The 16,084-nt window shown below is 49.0% G+C and overlaps 1 protein-coding gene across 1 annotated transcript in view; it reads left to right on the top strand.

The window, feature by feature from the left end:
* Window positions 1-16,084, top strand: part of LOC144161806 (uncharacterized) — an 84,738-nt gene that overhangs the window by 57,424 nt on the left and 11,230 nt on the right. Inside the window, 4 exon segments of the mRNA XM_077692404.1 lie at window positions 63-69; window positions 189-544; window positions 3,427-3,717; window positions 9,672-9,911. Of these exon segments, the coding sequence (XP_077548530.1) occupies window positions 63-69; window positions 189-544; window positions 3,427-3,717; window positions 9,672-9,911 (894 nt within the window).

Here is a 16,084-nt window from a genome sequence, read left to right as displayed (position 1 = left end):
CAAAACTACTAACACCAGTAATAGACGTGAACATTGCTTAGTGCACAATTATTCTTGTGCAGACTTTAGGCAAACCAATGATCGTAGTGCTGGGAAAACACAATTTCAGCTAGAAACACGCGCGAGCGTTACGTGGCTAGTATTCGGGAAATCTAAAAAATACGAAGGGTTTGTGGGCGCTGCGATAGCACCCGTTTTTCACGTCTTCCCTGTGATTCATTGGTGACGTGTGCATCATGGAACCGTCGTTTTTTTTCTGCTTTCTCCATTTTCTCTGTGCCCCCAGTTGGCAGCGTCCGCTGCCCCGACGGCAACTACTGCCAAGACGGACAGACCTGCTGCCTGCTGGCGAGCGGAAGCTACGGCTGCTGCCCCTACCAGCACGCCGAGTGCTGCAGCGACCATTCGAGCTGCTGCCCCGAGGGATACCAGTGCAAGATCTCCACGCACCAGTGCATCCACGCGACCACGAACCACACACTGCCCATGCTCCGAAAAGTCAGCCCCATCTTTCGCAGTGTTGCCGAGTTGGGGAATGCTGAAGGTAAGCGAATATTTACGGTAATTGTATCTTTCAGGCCATCTAAAAAACAGAAAAAAAAGGAGAGAGCTCTGCTCCGAAACAGGGAGAGGCTGTTTGCAGGTCGGTCTGTTGCATCACCCACATAAAAACGCTGTTTCAATTTAACCTAACGTAACCTAAGCCAAACCGAAACCCATCCTGCCCTAACCTCAGCTTTACCTAACACTAATCTAACCCCGTCATAAGCTAATCTGACCTAACATAACCAGGATTTCTTTCAATTTCATTTCACTCCAAAGAACCTGATGGGTCGGAACCACCCGCAAAAAGACTTGCCCTCCAAAACATGGCTGCCAAGAGTCACATATGCAGTTGTTCAATGTTTTGACAGTAGTCTCTGATTTGCGCGGATTCAGTACCAGTGACATAAAAGAGCAGGAAAAAATGGACTATGCCGGTTTACGCGAACGATTTCCCCGTGCTGTCTACTGTATTAAAGAAAATATTGAGTAGCTTCGAAATATCGATTCACAGCCTTCCAAGCCTCGAAAATGTCAGGCACATGATAATTTTCTTGATTATGTCTCTACGTTCTTACAAGATGGAGCATTACGCGACCTTAAAGATTGTCTCAACTTTTTCCCGAGAAACGTCACTGACAAATCAGTGGTTCAATAATAACTCGTTCCGCGCAAATTATTAGGCTGTTGCCTTTTTCGTGCTTCCGCCTTCTAAAAATGATAACACTCCCGTAGCTTTCGGTTAGCTTTAGCTCTCAGGTCTGTTCACTCAGGATTCTAGCTGTCGAAGCTCAACCTTGAACTAAAGTTAAACAGTTATTGTTCCCTGGAAAGCCATTTTAAAAACGCGGTAGCATAACTGCAGCGTGAAACGGGCTGTTCATCTACCATTTCTTTTCATAAATGGACACTTTAAGTAGGCAAGACGCCATTCCGCACCACCGGGATGAGCAGGTTCATCGCCTCGCTGTTGATGTGGACGACTACGATGGCAATGATGGTGGCGACTACGACGAATACAACGACGGTGTCCTTAGCTCAAAGTCCTAAGGTGGGAGTAGTCCGGGCTAACCCATCTACCGCGTTTTAGACCAGCAGTTGCGGTATTCTCCTAACGTTCACTTCTTCCTCTAAGGTGCTGCTCCCAAATACAGGCAGTTCTGCAGCTACTCTCGGTTTTCGATAAGAGCATTTCCGGTGTATACAAAATGCTTTGCAATATGCTTCACTTGGTTTGTCAGTTTCGGCATGGCAGGCTAGGAGTGTCCACTCTTAAGTGGGTTAGGCCTCTGCCAAAACTACTGCGGTGCCGTGGAAACGCTTGCCCCCACATCGGCGTGAACCGCATGGAGCATTTTGTGCATGTGAAAACGCGCCGCGCACTCCACAGACACACTGACGCAGCCGCGTATGCCACACGCTTGGAGCGCGCGGCGCGGCAGGCGGCGCCAACATGGCGTCGGCACTGGCCGTTGAAGCGGTGCCGGTAGCTCCAGCTACCACTTCTAACCCCTCGCTGGAGCGCAACGCGAGGCGCAAACGAAGTTGCTTATGCGGGAAAGTAACTGATAATGTGGGTAAAAAGTGCACAATGAAACTTTATGCGCGCCGCTTAGGGAAGCGCCCATCACATTTCCGCCGCGCGGTAAGCCTAATTTGTGTTTGGCGGGGTCAGCCGGCTGCCCCGAACGCTTCGACTCTCCCGCCAATAAACGCGCCTCTCCCCATTGGCGCATGTCGTCAGGCTTCTCCACTGCCACGCGCGTCGCGCATCATTTTCTAACCGTGGTGGAACTTAAAAGCCGCCGCAGGCGTCAAAAGAACGCGCACGCAACGCCGACGCCCAAGAATCGCGCTCAAAAACGCTCCATGCGGTTCACGCTGGCATATTGGCAGTGCCAGAACTTCGTAGACGCTAAGGCGAACAAGATGCAGCTTAGCCGAAGATCAGATAGCTTTTGGTGATTACAAGTAACAACCTCAGTCACTCCTTATATAGGCTGCAGAGGCACCGAAGGAAATGCAAAAACACACCTGTGGTAGCACCTTGACCACTCTTTAGAGTGCGCCATCTACAAGACTGTTTTATAGCGCAACAAATCCCTAGATATTCCATCTCCAGATCTCGTAGATGTATGCCTTTGATATATAATAGCGCGCTACGTTTCGAACGGTTATGGACAATTTCTTCGGGTATTACGTAAACTCTACCCTGTTAACGTCAACCGGACACATTTAATAGTTTTTACAGCTGAGCTGTATATGCCTCGGTGTTCACATATCCAGTACGCGAAAAACCGGCGTAGAACAGATATTTTTCCCAGGAAAGAGAGTATTGTGTTTCATTCTTGAAGGGCTTCTGGGGCAACGTTTTGGCCAGTGTTTTTTCCGTCCAGCTTGAAGGGCTTCGGGAGCAACATTTCGTTGTCTTTCACGTATAAGCACGGGCAAGTCGCCAGTGTCCCCTTATTGCGTGCGGGGGGGGGGGGGGGGGGGGGGGGAGGCTGGAGGGTGGTATGCACGCGCAGTGAGGCTTCATTCACTCACCGACGACATGCCTGTAGTGCTGGTGGCAAATTTGAACGTGGACGTCTCACTGCTCAATGCGACCTGACTTCTGTACTTTGTGGTCGAGTGGTTAGGATGGTGTGTTATACAGAGATGCCTACGACTCGAGAGGGAAACGGACAGCGCCACGTTTGCTCGCTAGAATAAAACTCTAGTCCTTTTAAGTTTAATCCAGGTAGTCAATAGCAAATTACAAACAAACAGGCCTTGATTCAAGGACTTTCTTTATCTCAGAGTGAAAGGGCACTGATTGTTTGTACGTCATTGAAGTTTCGCACCTCCAAGTTTCAGCTGCTGTCGGCTGACCTTACGCAGGATTTTCTGAGAGAAGGCCTATCTCGAGCTGCCTCATCCACTGCCCGGATGGTAAGATGTGCCGCAACAACAACACTTGCTGCGAGCTCTACGACAGAACGTACAACTGCTGTCCATACCCGCGAGCGACGTGCTGCGAGGACTACGTGAGCTGTTGCCCCGAAGGATATCGCTGCATAATTACGCTGCAGAAGTGCGTTAAAGAGAGCACCGAAGTGGCACAGCCAATGAACTTGCACTCACCTTTCACTCGTGCGGCCTGGGATATGGATCGGCGGGTCTGCACTCCTGGTGAGAGCAAAGAAAACGGAAGTACCAGTAAACCGCATCGGAACTAACCGCGTGACCCTTGGACTTCGCTGACTTGCCAACTGCCAAGTAGAGGCTACGCGGCACTTCGCAAGAATGCCGGAGGACTAACTGCACTAAAACTTCTCGCCTCTGTCTCCTCTTTCGTCACGCACCGAGGTTGCTCCACGTTTTGCCACGACAACGTGAATTTGCCGTGTGCAAACTAACTTTCGTTGTATTGTCTCGTGCCAGTTGACCCTGTATTGCGTTAAGCATGAACAAAAACAAGTTGCGTTTCAATGTTGCTTATGTTCTTGTCTTGAGAATGGCTGACATTTCGCCGCCTTTGTTTAAGAAAATACGTACACACCAACAACTACAAGCTTTTCTGCATTCTGTCGTGGACGCCAGGACCCCTGGGGAGACAATAATCCCGCAATGTGAGGCCACTTGATGAATTCAAAGCACAAAAGTAAGGCGCAGAAATGTAAACCAGGAGACTTCAAACAAGAATGCGAAGCGTATGTTTCGTATTGGGCTTTATTTTTTTAAATGCGGCGAATTTTAGGGGCTCCGCTTGTCGTCGTAGCTCGCCCGCGGCCATGGTGCCACCCGGCGGCGCGCACTTAGGTGCTGCGAAAAGGTACCCGGATGCTCCTCGATTCAGCCTCCCGGCGAAACGTTATCAGGATACTTGAGCATTATGTTTATATAAGCTGAACCATTCGAAACTCCTGGAACCAGTGACAGTTATCATGCATGTCCCCATTATTTAGTGCAAAGAGAACTGGAGGCACATTTGAGTCAAAATACGCGTATGTTGTTGGCAGTCCCCACGTTCATTTAGTTGGAAATGCTCGTTGAGGTGGTTTTTATGATAGTAAGGGAAAAAGAAGTGGCCGCGGAAGCAAAAAAAAAAAAAAAAGATGGCTGCGGCTTAGTTAAGCTAACCTTGGATATGCAAAGCAAAAGCTTGGCTTAGTCTGGTTGAGTCTTGGTTTCGCTTGGTTAACTTTTGATGTAGCTATATTGCCGACCACGGCTCAAAGCCGTCCGGTACCGTGCAGCGCTCACAGAAGTAGTCCCGGCGAACGCGCCGTTCCTCTTCGCCAGGCGCGAGACGAGTCATGTAGCCAGAGACGACCGAATGGCGCATGCATGGGAGGCTGCAGGGGTGGTTGGCTTCCGATCAGCTGATCGCCGCAACCGCGGCGGCGGCCACCGCCGCCTATATAAGCAGAACAACTGAAAACGAAGCTTTGTGCGCAGTACCGAAAGCGGGCCCAGCGAATCACGCGATTTGCTTCGCGGGTTGTGCCGTCGGGGGTGTGTCTCCGGTCAAAAGGTTAACTTGCGCATTTCCCGCGAAACCGCGGGAAGAAAGTAGCGAAGCTTTGTTTTAAAAACGACGCGTTCAAAATCACGCAGAAAAGGGCACGTGCGAGGTGAAAGCAAGCACAAAATGAACAGAACTCCCGCTCGTGCTGTTGCGGGCAGAACAAGAAACAAAAGATAAAAAAGAGCGAGCTGTCCCATAAGAAGGCGTGCTTGTTGTTGTTAACTTTTATTAGAAAGGAAGGCCATAGGCCGGGGGGGAGAGGAAGGGAATGGGGAGGGAGGAGCACAGTCGTTATGACGTCGTCTTCAAGGGATCTCTTCAGAAGTCATGCAGACCACTGCTAAATTGCTCGTACTAGGCCGCCTTTTGTGGCATAAATCATGATTTGGAAGAGTGTGTCGTGTGAGAGGGATACTGGGTCGATGCAAGTTGAGGTGTCGTGGTCAGGGGGAGTAAATGTACGAAAGCGAGAAAACTTGGGCAGTGCCAGATGAGGTGGTGGAGATCGGCTGCGATGGAGTGGTGGCAGTAGGAACATCGGGGGGCGGGCTGTGGATAATACCATTGTCGAATGGTCTCTGGTGCCGTACAGGTGTTGGTGAGGAACTTGTTCAAGAAGATTTCTTGTGCTCGGGTCAGGTTGGGGAAGAAGGTGAGGTGGCCTGAAGGTGTGAGTGCCTTGAGGCATTGTTGTTTCAGTTGCCTGAATCTACGGAGTCTGATTGCGGGAGCGAGATTGGGGTCATCGTCAGGGCAGTTTGGCCAGAGGTGGTCCGAGAAGGGCGGCGCCGGGGGTCCATCGGAGGCTATTGTGAGAAGGGCCTCCTGTGCAGCCACGTGAGCTGCTTGGTTCCCAGGAGCGGCTGGTTCATGACCGGGGGTCCAGTCAGTTCGGACTTGGCAGCCTGATGTTTGGAGCGCAGTGATTTGATGAATAATGTGGTGGACAGAAGGGTGGGTGGACCTGGGAAGACAAAGTTCTTGGAGAGCTTCATATGAGTCAGTTAGGATGCGAAGGTTGGGGGGATGGGGAGATGGTAATCGTACATAAAGTAGTCGAGAGAATCGTCGATAGCGATGAGCTCCGCGTCCGTTGAAGCAATATTGAAAATACGGTGATATTGGGCTCCCATGATGGATAAATTGTCCGGGCTGATCCATCCTGTGCCGATGTGTAGGTTTATGTGGCTAGCGTCGGTGTAAACGTCAATTTCACCCGGTCGTTTAGCTGAGGCAAGGCGTCGGCAGCTTTCTGTCGAAGCTTGGGCTTCCTGCGTGCGACAGGTTGCGAGGTGACGGATTGAGTGAAGTGGGGCCGCTGCCAGGGGGGTGTTGGGGCTGGAAAATTAAGTAGGGGAGTATAGCTTCGTTGAGCCCACGCGGCAAGGAGCACGCCTTGGTGGGTGAGTTGTCGTTTAAAATTGTATTGATCCGTTTGTTCCTGAATGACGCGGTCGATTGGTGGGAGGGTCGCTGCTTGTTGGAGGTTTGCAATATTTGTATGACGTGGGAGGCCAGTGATGGTGCGCAGGGTGGAATTATGAAGAACTTGCAGCGTGCGTCGTTGGGTGCATTTGAGGTCATAATGTGTCCCTACGTACGAAAGAATTCCCACCGCTACTGCTCTTCCGAGGGTGGTGATTGCCTTTTGTTTGGCTCCCCCATGTTAGAAGGCGCGCAATCACTGCGAAGGTGCGAAAATTGTATTACATAGAACAAAGGGCTGTTCAATTCATGAGAGGAGTGAAACAGGGAGGGGAGAAGCATGAGGGAAAGAGCAGAGAACGACGCCACGGCCCCTCTGTCGAATGACTGCTCCGCACTTGGCAACTGCTTCAACTAATTATCGGTCGACGGCTATTGTTCAGTGGCCTGAGCTGTAATAGTAGTTTGTCAAAGTGAAGTGAGGTATTAACACAGCTAAAGCCATGCGACGGCCCACTAAGCACAATGCTCACGATATAAGGAAGCCCTATAAGTTTGAGGAAGGAAGGGCGTCAGACAAGGAGACACAATCTCCCCAATGTTATTCACAGCATGTTTACAAGAAGTATTCAGAACATTGGATTGGGAACAGGTGGGAGTAAGGGTTAATGGAGAATACCTGAGCAACCTCAGATTTGCGGATGACGTTGCCTTGCTAAGTAACTCGGGGGACGAATTGCAAAGCATGCTTTCCGCACTGGGCGAACACAGTAGAACCGTGGGCCTGAAAATGAATATGCAGAAAACTAAAGTAATGATCAATAACCTCGGAACAGCACAACGGTTTGAGATAGGTGGCGAGGCCGTGGAAGTAGTAAGCGAATATATCTACTTAGGCCAAGTTGTGACCCCGGATCCCAACCATGAAGCAGAGATAATTCGAAGGATAAGAACGGGGTGGAGTGCATTCGGCAGGCATTCTCAGATAATGAATGGCAGCCTACCATTGTCCCTGAAGAAGAAAGTGTGTGACAGCTGCAGCTTACCGGTACTCACCGACGGGGCAGAAACTTGGAGGCTCACTAAGAGGGTTCAACTTAAATTGAGGACGACTCAGCGCGCAATGGAACGGAAGATGATATGTGTACGTAACATTAAGGGACAAGAAGAGAGCGGAGTGGGTCAGGGAACAAACGCGTGTTAAGGACATATTAGTAGAAATTAAAAAGACGTGGGCAGGCCATGTAATGCGAAGGCAAGATAACCGCTGGTCATTAAGGGTAACAGAGTGGATCCCTAGAGAAGGCAAGCGTTGCAGGGGGGCAGAAAGTTAGATGGGCAGATGAGGTCAAGAAGATTGCGGGAATAAATTGGTCGCAGTTAGCACAGGACCGGGGTAATTGGAGAATAATGGGAGAGGCCTTTGCACTGCAGTGGGCGTAGATAGGCTGGTGATGCTGCTGCTGCTGCTGATGATGATAAGTTTGAGACGCAGCAGCGACTGCAAAAAAGGGACATGGAGCGAGGTATAGAGCTATGAAGTCACAAGGAATAAGAACGTAAACAAGTCCAAAAATTTTGATAAGAATTTGTTTCCGTTAATTAGAATTACTGAAGGCGAAAATATGATTCGGCGTCTTGTTGAGATAGATATTGGTTTTATGAACCGAAGTGACTAATTGATATCATTTGCAACAGTAGACGGGTGCCGGTTATCTCAGGAGCGGTGTCGACAGTACTATAAAACATCTCTAAGGCGTAGTTTTGTTCACTTCGTGAGTGCAGATTAAGAAACAGTAATAAAGTATAGGCAAACTCTTTGCTGTCAAGGCAAAGTGCAACGTGATCCCGAATATGACTGAGGCATGTTTCCTTGCGCAAAAAAAAAAAAAAAAAAAAAATTGCCGAAACTTGCATTACGTCGCGCACGTCTTGAACCATAGTGGAGCTGGAGGATTTCCTTCTCCACACCACCACGCATTGAATTAGGTTTGAAATTGTTTATTTACATGTTTCGTCGTCACTTTTCACTGTGGTAGTAGTAGTAGTCATCGTTATATTCATCTAGATCGCCGACTTCCTCGTGTATGACTGGCGGGCCCGGATTGTTTTGTCCTCAGGCTTTCACATCTCTCCAAAGTGGAACGCGTCAGCACGCGCAAGAACCGGGGGCAACCGAGTTGCGAACTGTAGCGCGAGCTGTCTGCAGCGCGAGCTGTTTTGTGCTCCCCACTTGACGCGTGGACGCACGCGAACAGTTTTCTTTGTAGAAGGGTTTGCTGACGGGCCAGTATTTCCTTGTATTTGTTGCGAGCGCAGCGCTAAAGCCTGGACAACGCCGGGCGCTCCTTGTAAAACGCGCGCTTACACGTGCGGTACACGGCAAGAGTAACTATGACCCACATTTTTTATGACGCTGCACACGGAATTTATAACGGCCAGCAACAACGGCTTCGCTGTTAAAAAACGACAATAACGCAGAAGAATGTGGACGAGACATACGGGACAGGCTTTGCGTTCGCACAGCTTTTTTTTTTTTTTTTGCGCCAGAAGACATTCTTCAATTATCCCAGTACCAACTCCCCCAACTTTCCGCACTAAGTGGTTACAAAGCTTTTATTTTGCATTGTGTATCACGTACTTCTCTGTTTTTCTCATTGTATTAACCGTCTTTGTCTGGTTTCTGTCTGCACTTTTACGTGTCTCCATGGTTAACACACCCTAAATTTTGACGCAGTTTACAACGAGCCAGATTTTGCGGAATATATCGTAAATGGGTTGTAACAATTAGCAAGAACTGCTAATGAGAGTTCCGGGAGTTTTACCTTGCCATGTTTTTACTATCTGTCGACAGAACACTGAAGTTGCACTGTAGTGTTCGCGGCTGCTGCCGTAAGTCGTGAAAGAAATCCGTTGAAACATGCGCAATGTTTCCTAATTCGAAGAGCAATCTTAATTTTTGTAAGTTACGTTATTAAGTAAGTTACGTTACGTTATAAGCAAATAACTTTTTTTGCCCGCAGCTTCGACAAAGCAGGTATGCTCGCAAGGTCCGGATTCTGACGCGGCGTTTCACAACTAGCGTATACTGAAGAACTCTAATTTTGTCTTATACGCGTTAAAGTTAGCGCTCTGTAAGCTTCCTTCTCAACACGCTCGCTAATTACGCGTTCTTGGCGCCACCGCGTAGATGTCATTTGTCCGGACAAACACAAGTGCCTGAGCGGACAGACCTGCTGCCAGCTGTCTAGCGGGAAATACGGTTGCTGTCCGCTGCCGGATGCCGTCTGCTGCGAGGACCACAAGAGCTGCTGCCCCCAGGGTTACGTCTGCCACGTGGAAACGCAGACGTGCCAGTTTGGGGACCACTCTGTTCCCATGGTCCGAAAGGTGCCGGCCGTCCTGGACGCCTCGGCGGTGGCGGTGCCTGGTACGTGTCATTGCGGTCTGATTCCCGACTCCCGAAACGTTTTAGCGTTAAGATGAGCTCACTAACCTTGCGTCCAGTATATCTTCGCACGAGAACCCCAACGGTTAGAATAACCAGTGACCAGAACGTTTAAGAGTGCGTCATAAGCTGACACCGTCCAAATCCTGACTGACCAGTACGCACGGCGGGACGACTCTTTCCGACGAGGTGCTCGTACAGTTGTTTTTCAGTTCTTTCACGGCAACGCCCCTTCGCTACACCAGACGTGGGTGGCTGAAACAGAAAAGAAAGGAGAGGAGGGTGAAATGAAATACATTCATGCACGCAAAAATGCAGAACCAGAACCTTTTGGGAACTTTGATTGCAGCGCTCAGGTTGAGCCGAAGTAAACAAGAAACAGAACCTTTAAGCACGGCCGCGTTTCAAACCTTTTGTCGCCTCTCGGTTTAGACCCACCAATGTGCAGAGTTGCAAAATAAAATCAAGATTATCGAAAACTGCCAAGCTTGAAGCTGGGGACTGTCGAGAAAGGGAAGTTTGTTGCTTCCGATCTTAAGGCCAAATATTTTATAAAGTACGTCAAAATTCTCGTTATCGTTCTGGCAACTGAAGTTGCCATACAGTCTACAGAAGCGACAGGCCAATTCAAGTCGCACTTCAAAATAACACAATTTCCTGATTGTCCCGTACGCAAAATGGGAAATACTTTCACATGATGTATTATCTAGCCACGCACAATTAAGTAAAAAAACGTATTTATTTGATATTGCTGTAAAAAGCGCTCGCCTTTCGTTTCTTTTAACTGCAAGGAGCTGGCATCTCGTGGCTACAATAATCATCATAATTAAGATATGGAAGTAACCCAGTTACAAATCCTTACACTGAATGATGCGAAAACTTCTGCTTACTCAAGTTATTAGTCATCAGGTTGCTTGATTGAAGTGAAAATTTCCGCGTAATGTTAAGTTATCGTTCATTGATTGATTGATTGATTGATTGATTGATTGATTGATTGATTGATTGATTGAAGTTATGATTCGGTAAGCCGTTTTACTGGGTCGTGCGCAGTCGCCCTCCATTGGTGCATGAGTGCTACCCTTTGGGCAGATATGTGGTACTGACGTGCTCAAAACTGAAAAAAGAACTACGACCCTCGTTGTGAACGTAGCATGTTCTTAAAATGACAACCGACGCTGTTAACTATAATGGTTTAATAATTGTCGCCAAAGTTAAGCGGTCAGAAAGAGCCCACTTTGTGCAGATATGGGGAAAGCCTAGCAACATTACGTTGTTCTTTTCAACAATGTTTCTGCGTGTCACCATTCAAATATGTTACTTTATATTTAACTCCGAGCGTCTAGCCTAATAACACTGCAGAATTTACTTCGTTAGTTATTTCTAATATATGATTCATTCTCTGTCAGGTGACATAAGTTTTGATACAACGCAAATGGAAGCGTCGCCTTGCAGTCCGATAATGCGAGCACACCCTGCGTGCTATGTCCAGCGACGCAGCTTCTCTTTTTTAGGATTTCCTCCCTTGCTAACTTTTTGTTCGACGTGCTTCAAATTTCGCTGCACAAACACAACATAGTAGGGCTTAATTAACACCTTCTTGAACAGCTCCAGGCAACCAGTAAAAAATGTTTTTTAGTGCTTCAGTATATCGTCAGACAGAAGCACAACGCAAGCAATGAAAATTTGTAGGCTTGGGGCGAAATACAATTAATATCTAAATGAGGATGATGAACTAAGCGCTACTTCAAAATGCAAGCAATCGAAGCGTTCGAAACCAGCACATAGCATGCTAGCATAACGTCATGTACACGGAAAAGCACTTCTACAAGTCATTTCGCCTCTTAAGGTGCACCGGCGCGGAAAGATTTCGGTCTCCAGCTCAGTACCCATAACACGAACTGCCACGTAACGTAGGATGTCACGTTTTTTTAAAGGCTGATGGGATGAGGAGCCAGAATTGATCGTAACAATGAGCGGCATGAATACAGGTAGTCTAAACCATCCTAAAAGAACAGAAGTGGTTGGAGGGAGGGAGGGAGGGAGGGAGGGAGAGTGAGAGATAGAGATAGAGAAAGAGAGAGAGAGAAATAGAGAGAGAGAGAGAGAGAGAGAGAGAGAGAGAGAGAGAGAGAGAGAGAGAGAGAGAGAGAGAGAGAGAGAGAGAGAGAGAGAGAGAGAGAGAGAGAGAGAGAGAGAGAGAGAGAGAGAGAGAGAGAGAGAGATAACTTTGATAGAAAGGATTCGGGCGCTGTGGGTGCAAGACCCTCTGGTTCACGACTACTTTGGCTGCTCTACTTGCCAGAAGCACTTATTCTTAAGCACTTAATGCTTTTTTTCATCAAGCAGAGGCTGCTATGGGCCTCGCACCATGAAAAGCAGCTCTGGTTCCGGATTCCTTGATTTCCGCTGGCTGTCCTTGCTCGGTTCACCAGGTTGATCTCGTCCTGCAGTAAATTTAAATAAGTGGATGATGACAATGAGGAGAAGAAGGACGATTGAGCAGCACGTCCACTATACGGCAGACGCGTTTACCCTTCAAAATACGACTCTCCAACTTTTAGCTGCCAAATCGGAGGCGACCGGTTCGGCAAGCAATCAGCCAACAAACGCACGTCAAAGCAGAACTCAAGGCAGTTACTTCCTTGCCGTGCGCAAGAAGTCGTCTTTTCGCCGACTTCAACTTGGCGAAATTTGCGTCGAGGCTTGGACCTACGCCCGTGCAAGATCCAACTGACCCATGAGCTCAACGTTAAAGGGGCCCTACAACAGTTCTTTCAACTTTTTTTCGAAATATTAAATGCGTGCAGAACGTAGTTAATCAACCATTCCAGTCCTTAGATTAGTGGTTCGGAACCAAATCTGCCAGAAATTATGGCTCTATGCCCACCAAATAACTTAGAAACTTGCTCAAAAGATTTTTGTCTCTTTCCCGGTCTTGGCGTTCTTTGACCACTGGAATTACATTTTTACAGCGGTATAGCGGCTATTGGCCGGCTTTCTTTGAGTTTCAGCAGTCAACGCATTCGATAGGCACTTTAAAAACAGAGCCAGAAAAGAAAAGCACAACAACAGGCGTATCTGCTACGACGAGCAAATCACGAAGTGCCGCTCAATACGGGCGGTAACTATAGCTTTCGCAGTGCTTCCAGACGCGAAGCACTGCGAAAGCTATGTTAGCATAAAAGCGTTATTCGGAAGTGTTGAAGAGTCTCTTCAATGGTCACAGAAAACGCCATTGGTTCCGTGACTGGGCTTCGGTGCGTTTGGACGAAGACACATGTTTGGACGAAAAATCATCATCAGCGACGAGGCGCGTTTTTGGATGAAAGGCTACGTTAAGAAGGACAGCAGTAGTATATGCTACGATGCCAACCAGCACACGGTTCACCAGCTGGCAATGCATCCACAAAAAGTTACTGTTTGGTGCGGATTTGGGGCCGGTGGCGCAATCGGCCCGTACTTTTTTGAAAGATACATTGCTGAGGCCATCAGCGCCAACGGCGAGTGCTCCGGAACGCTGATGACTGATTTCTTTGGGCCGGAATTAAACTATATCGACGTAGTCTACATATGGTTCCAGCCGGACGGTGCTCCGTGCCGCACAGCAGATGCCATGATGGACATTATTCTTGATATATTTGAGGGCATGGTTATCTCTCGTAGAAGTGACGTGATTTGGCCACTAAGATCGTCCGACGTGACCCCGATATACTTTTTCTTGTGGGGTTTCCTGAAGTCGCAGGTCTATGCCCATAAGTCTCAATGGACGGATGCCCTTAAAGTCAACATAAAACCGGCCACCGCTGAAGTTCAGCCGGCTGGCTCTATGGGGCAGAATCACTGAAAATTGGACCTTTCGGATCCATGTCATCGTGAGAAGCTGCGGCGACGATGTTATGTTCCATACAAGATGCCATACAAGTGCCTTTCAAATAGAAACCTATATTTCGGTAATGCTTCGCACACATCTTGTTTTATTTCATTTCAATAGCGACCCGCCCTTTTTAGAAAACTTTACCATCTCTTCCTAACCTTAGTTTAGAAAAAGCGCGCAAGCTTGTCGTCGACATATAAACTGCGTCAAACATGCCTCCAACCTTCGCTGAAAGCGCGTCCAATCAGTCTTCAAACCTCCAAAGACCCAAATCGTGGACAAAGAACGAACCCATGCGACGATTCTTCTAGCACCAAGTAAACACATCTAGAAACGATCTAAATGTGTACCGGTACGCGATTTATGAGGTAAAGGTATACTATTTTACTGCTTCTTTATGATCGACGCGTGTATCATCTTATCTAGGACCGTTCCTTTTTCGCGATTTTCAAGTACTCGTGTTGACACAATGGAAGCCCTCTTTCACGCACGCGCCGTGTCTCTAGATATCACAGCTTTTCGGTCGACCAACCAGTCTATGGGGAAGTGCGTTAGTTTTATAGCAGGACACCATCGCTCCCACTAAAAAAGGTTTCGCTTTAAAAACCCCTTCGGGATCGTCGCCGTCGTGGTGTTGAAAGCAGCGCTGTCTCCGCACTTTTGGTTGGGCTTCTCCTTTCGAAGACTGCACTTGCAGTGGTGCACGCTTTACAGGCAGTAGCACAAGCCTTGTTGCGTCGCGTTCAAAACAACTGTGCCATCTCAATTGTTGGTTCGGCCTCTCGTTCTGAAGCTTCAAGTGCGTGTGCTTCCAACAGTGCTATAGACCCCCAGACGAAAGCCATCATATTAATCAACTGCGGAGGCTTTCGGCCACCTCCACCTTAAGGCACATACTAGATCGTCTGCAGCTGCGCGCCCGTTTAATTACTGATAGGAGACTCCCCATTTCCCGCGATACGCATGCGTGTCTTATAGTCCGCCCCATACCGCGAAATATGCACCCAATTCATCACAAGGGTCGGAGGAAGCATAGAACACGAGAGCTGTGCCGGCGCTTTCCAATAAAACCGGACTGTCGACACCACGCCGCATACGCAGTGGCAGTAGTCGACCGACCAGATGCCTGCCCCCGGTCTCCTTCCTCTCCGTCCGTACCACCTGTCCCGCGATAGCGGAAGAGACGGCACTTGCACTAGCCTTAACTCAACGGCCAGCCCCCGCAATCGTAATCTCTGATTCGAAGACGGTCGTTCAAAATTTCGCCAGGGGACTAATGACTCCGCAGGCCCTCCCAATTCTCTCCAGAAATCCACCCATCCCCCGATAGAGCTGATCTGGACCCCAGCCCACACCGGTGTGGGGGGTAACGAGGCGGCCCACGCTACTGCTCGAGAACTGACTATCCGAGCGGGCCCCAGCCTTGTCCCCTTCACACGGTGCCAGATCGGCTCGAGATAGCCTCCTCAGCTATCACGACTTGGTTATACACTACCGTCACTCCCGCCGCGCGTTTACCCCCGCTCATTGCAGCCTTAATAACTCTCAGGAACGCACGTGGCGTCTCTTGCAGAACGACACTCTTCCATGTCGTGCAGCACTGCACCATATTCAGCCCGCCCTATTTCCCTCCCACAACTGCCCTTCGTGCGGAGCTCTAGCCACCGTGTCGCACTCCATGTGGGCATGTCCTAATGATCCCTTCCCCTCCACAGCGTGTGACGAGCACTGAGAGGGGGTGTTGGGTAGCTCGGATGTGGGGATCCAAACCTCCCTGGTGAACCGAGCCACCCCTGTCACCGTCAGGCTCATGCCCGAGCCACCCCTGTCGCCGTCAGGCTCATGCCACTGGCCAACTGCATTGTACAATAAAGTTTCTCTCTCTCTCTCTCAAACGGTGCTAAATTTGCAAGCATCAGCGAAGGTCCCGTCGCAATGTCACCACCACGGAGCAGATTTCACAGGAGCGCCAACTTTTCCACTCCGTAACGCACTTGCTCCGCACTCTTACCACCGCACTGACGTAACAAGCTCACCGTGTGTTCAGCGGTCAGCTACGCTGTATGGCTCCGCTACTTACTCCACCGCACGTTCTTGATCGTGCTTTCGTCCCCTCCTGCTGTTCCGTGCCGAATGGAGCTCTGCGATGCGCTATCTAGCGTAATACGTGTTGTTGGCAGAGTTGGTTCAAACTACAGGAATAAGAATTAATTTGATTGTAGGGTTTAACGCGCCGACCCAACGCAGGTGGTGAGGCGCGCCGTAGTGGAGGGCTCCGGAT

This window comes from Haemaphysalis longicornis, unplaced genomic scaffold (assembly GCF_048455015.1).
Source record: "Haemaphysalis longicornis isolate Haplotype H1 unplaced genomic scaffold, Haemaphysalis longicornis Haplotype H1 scaffold_12, whole genome shotgun sequence".
Lineage (NCBI taxonomy): Eukaryota > Metazoa > Arthropoda > Arachnida > Ixodida > Ixodidae > Haemaphysalis > Haemaphysalis longicornis.
Note: the sequence above shows the minus strand (reverse complement) of the source record. Positions and strands in the feature narration are given on the sequence as shown.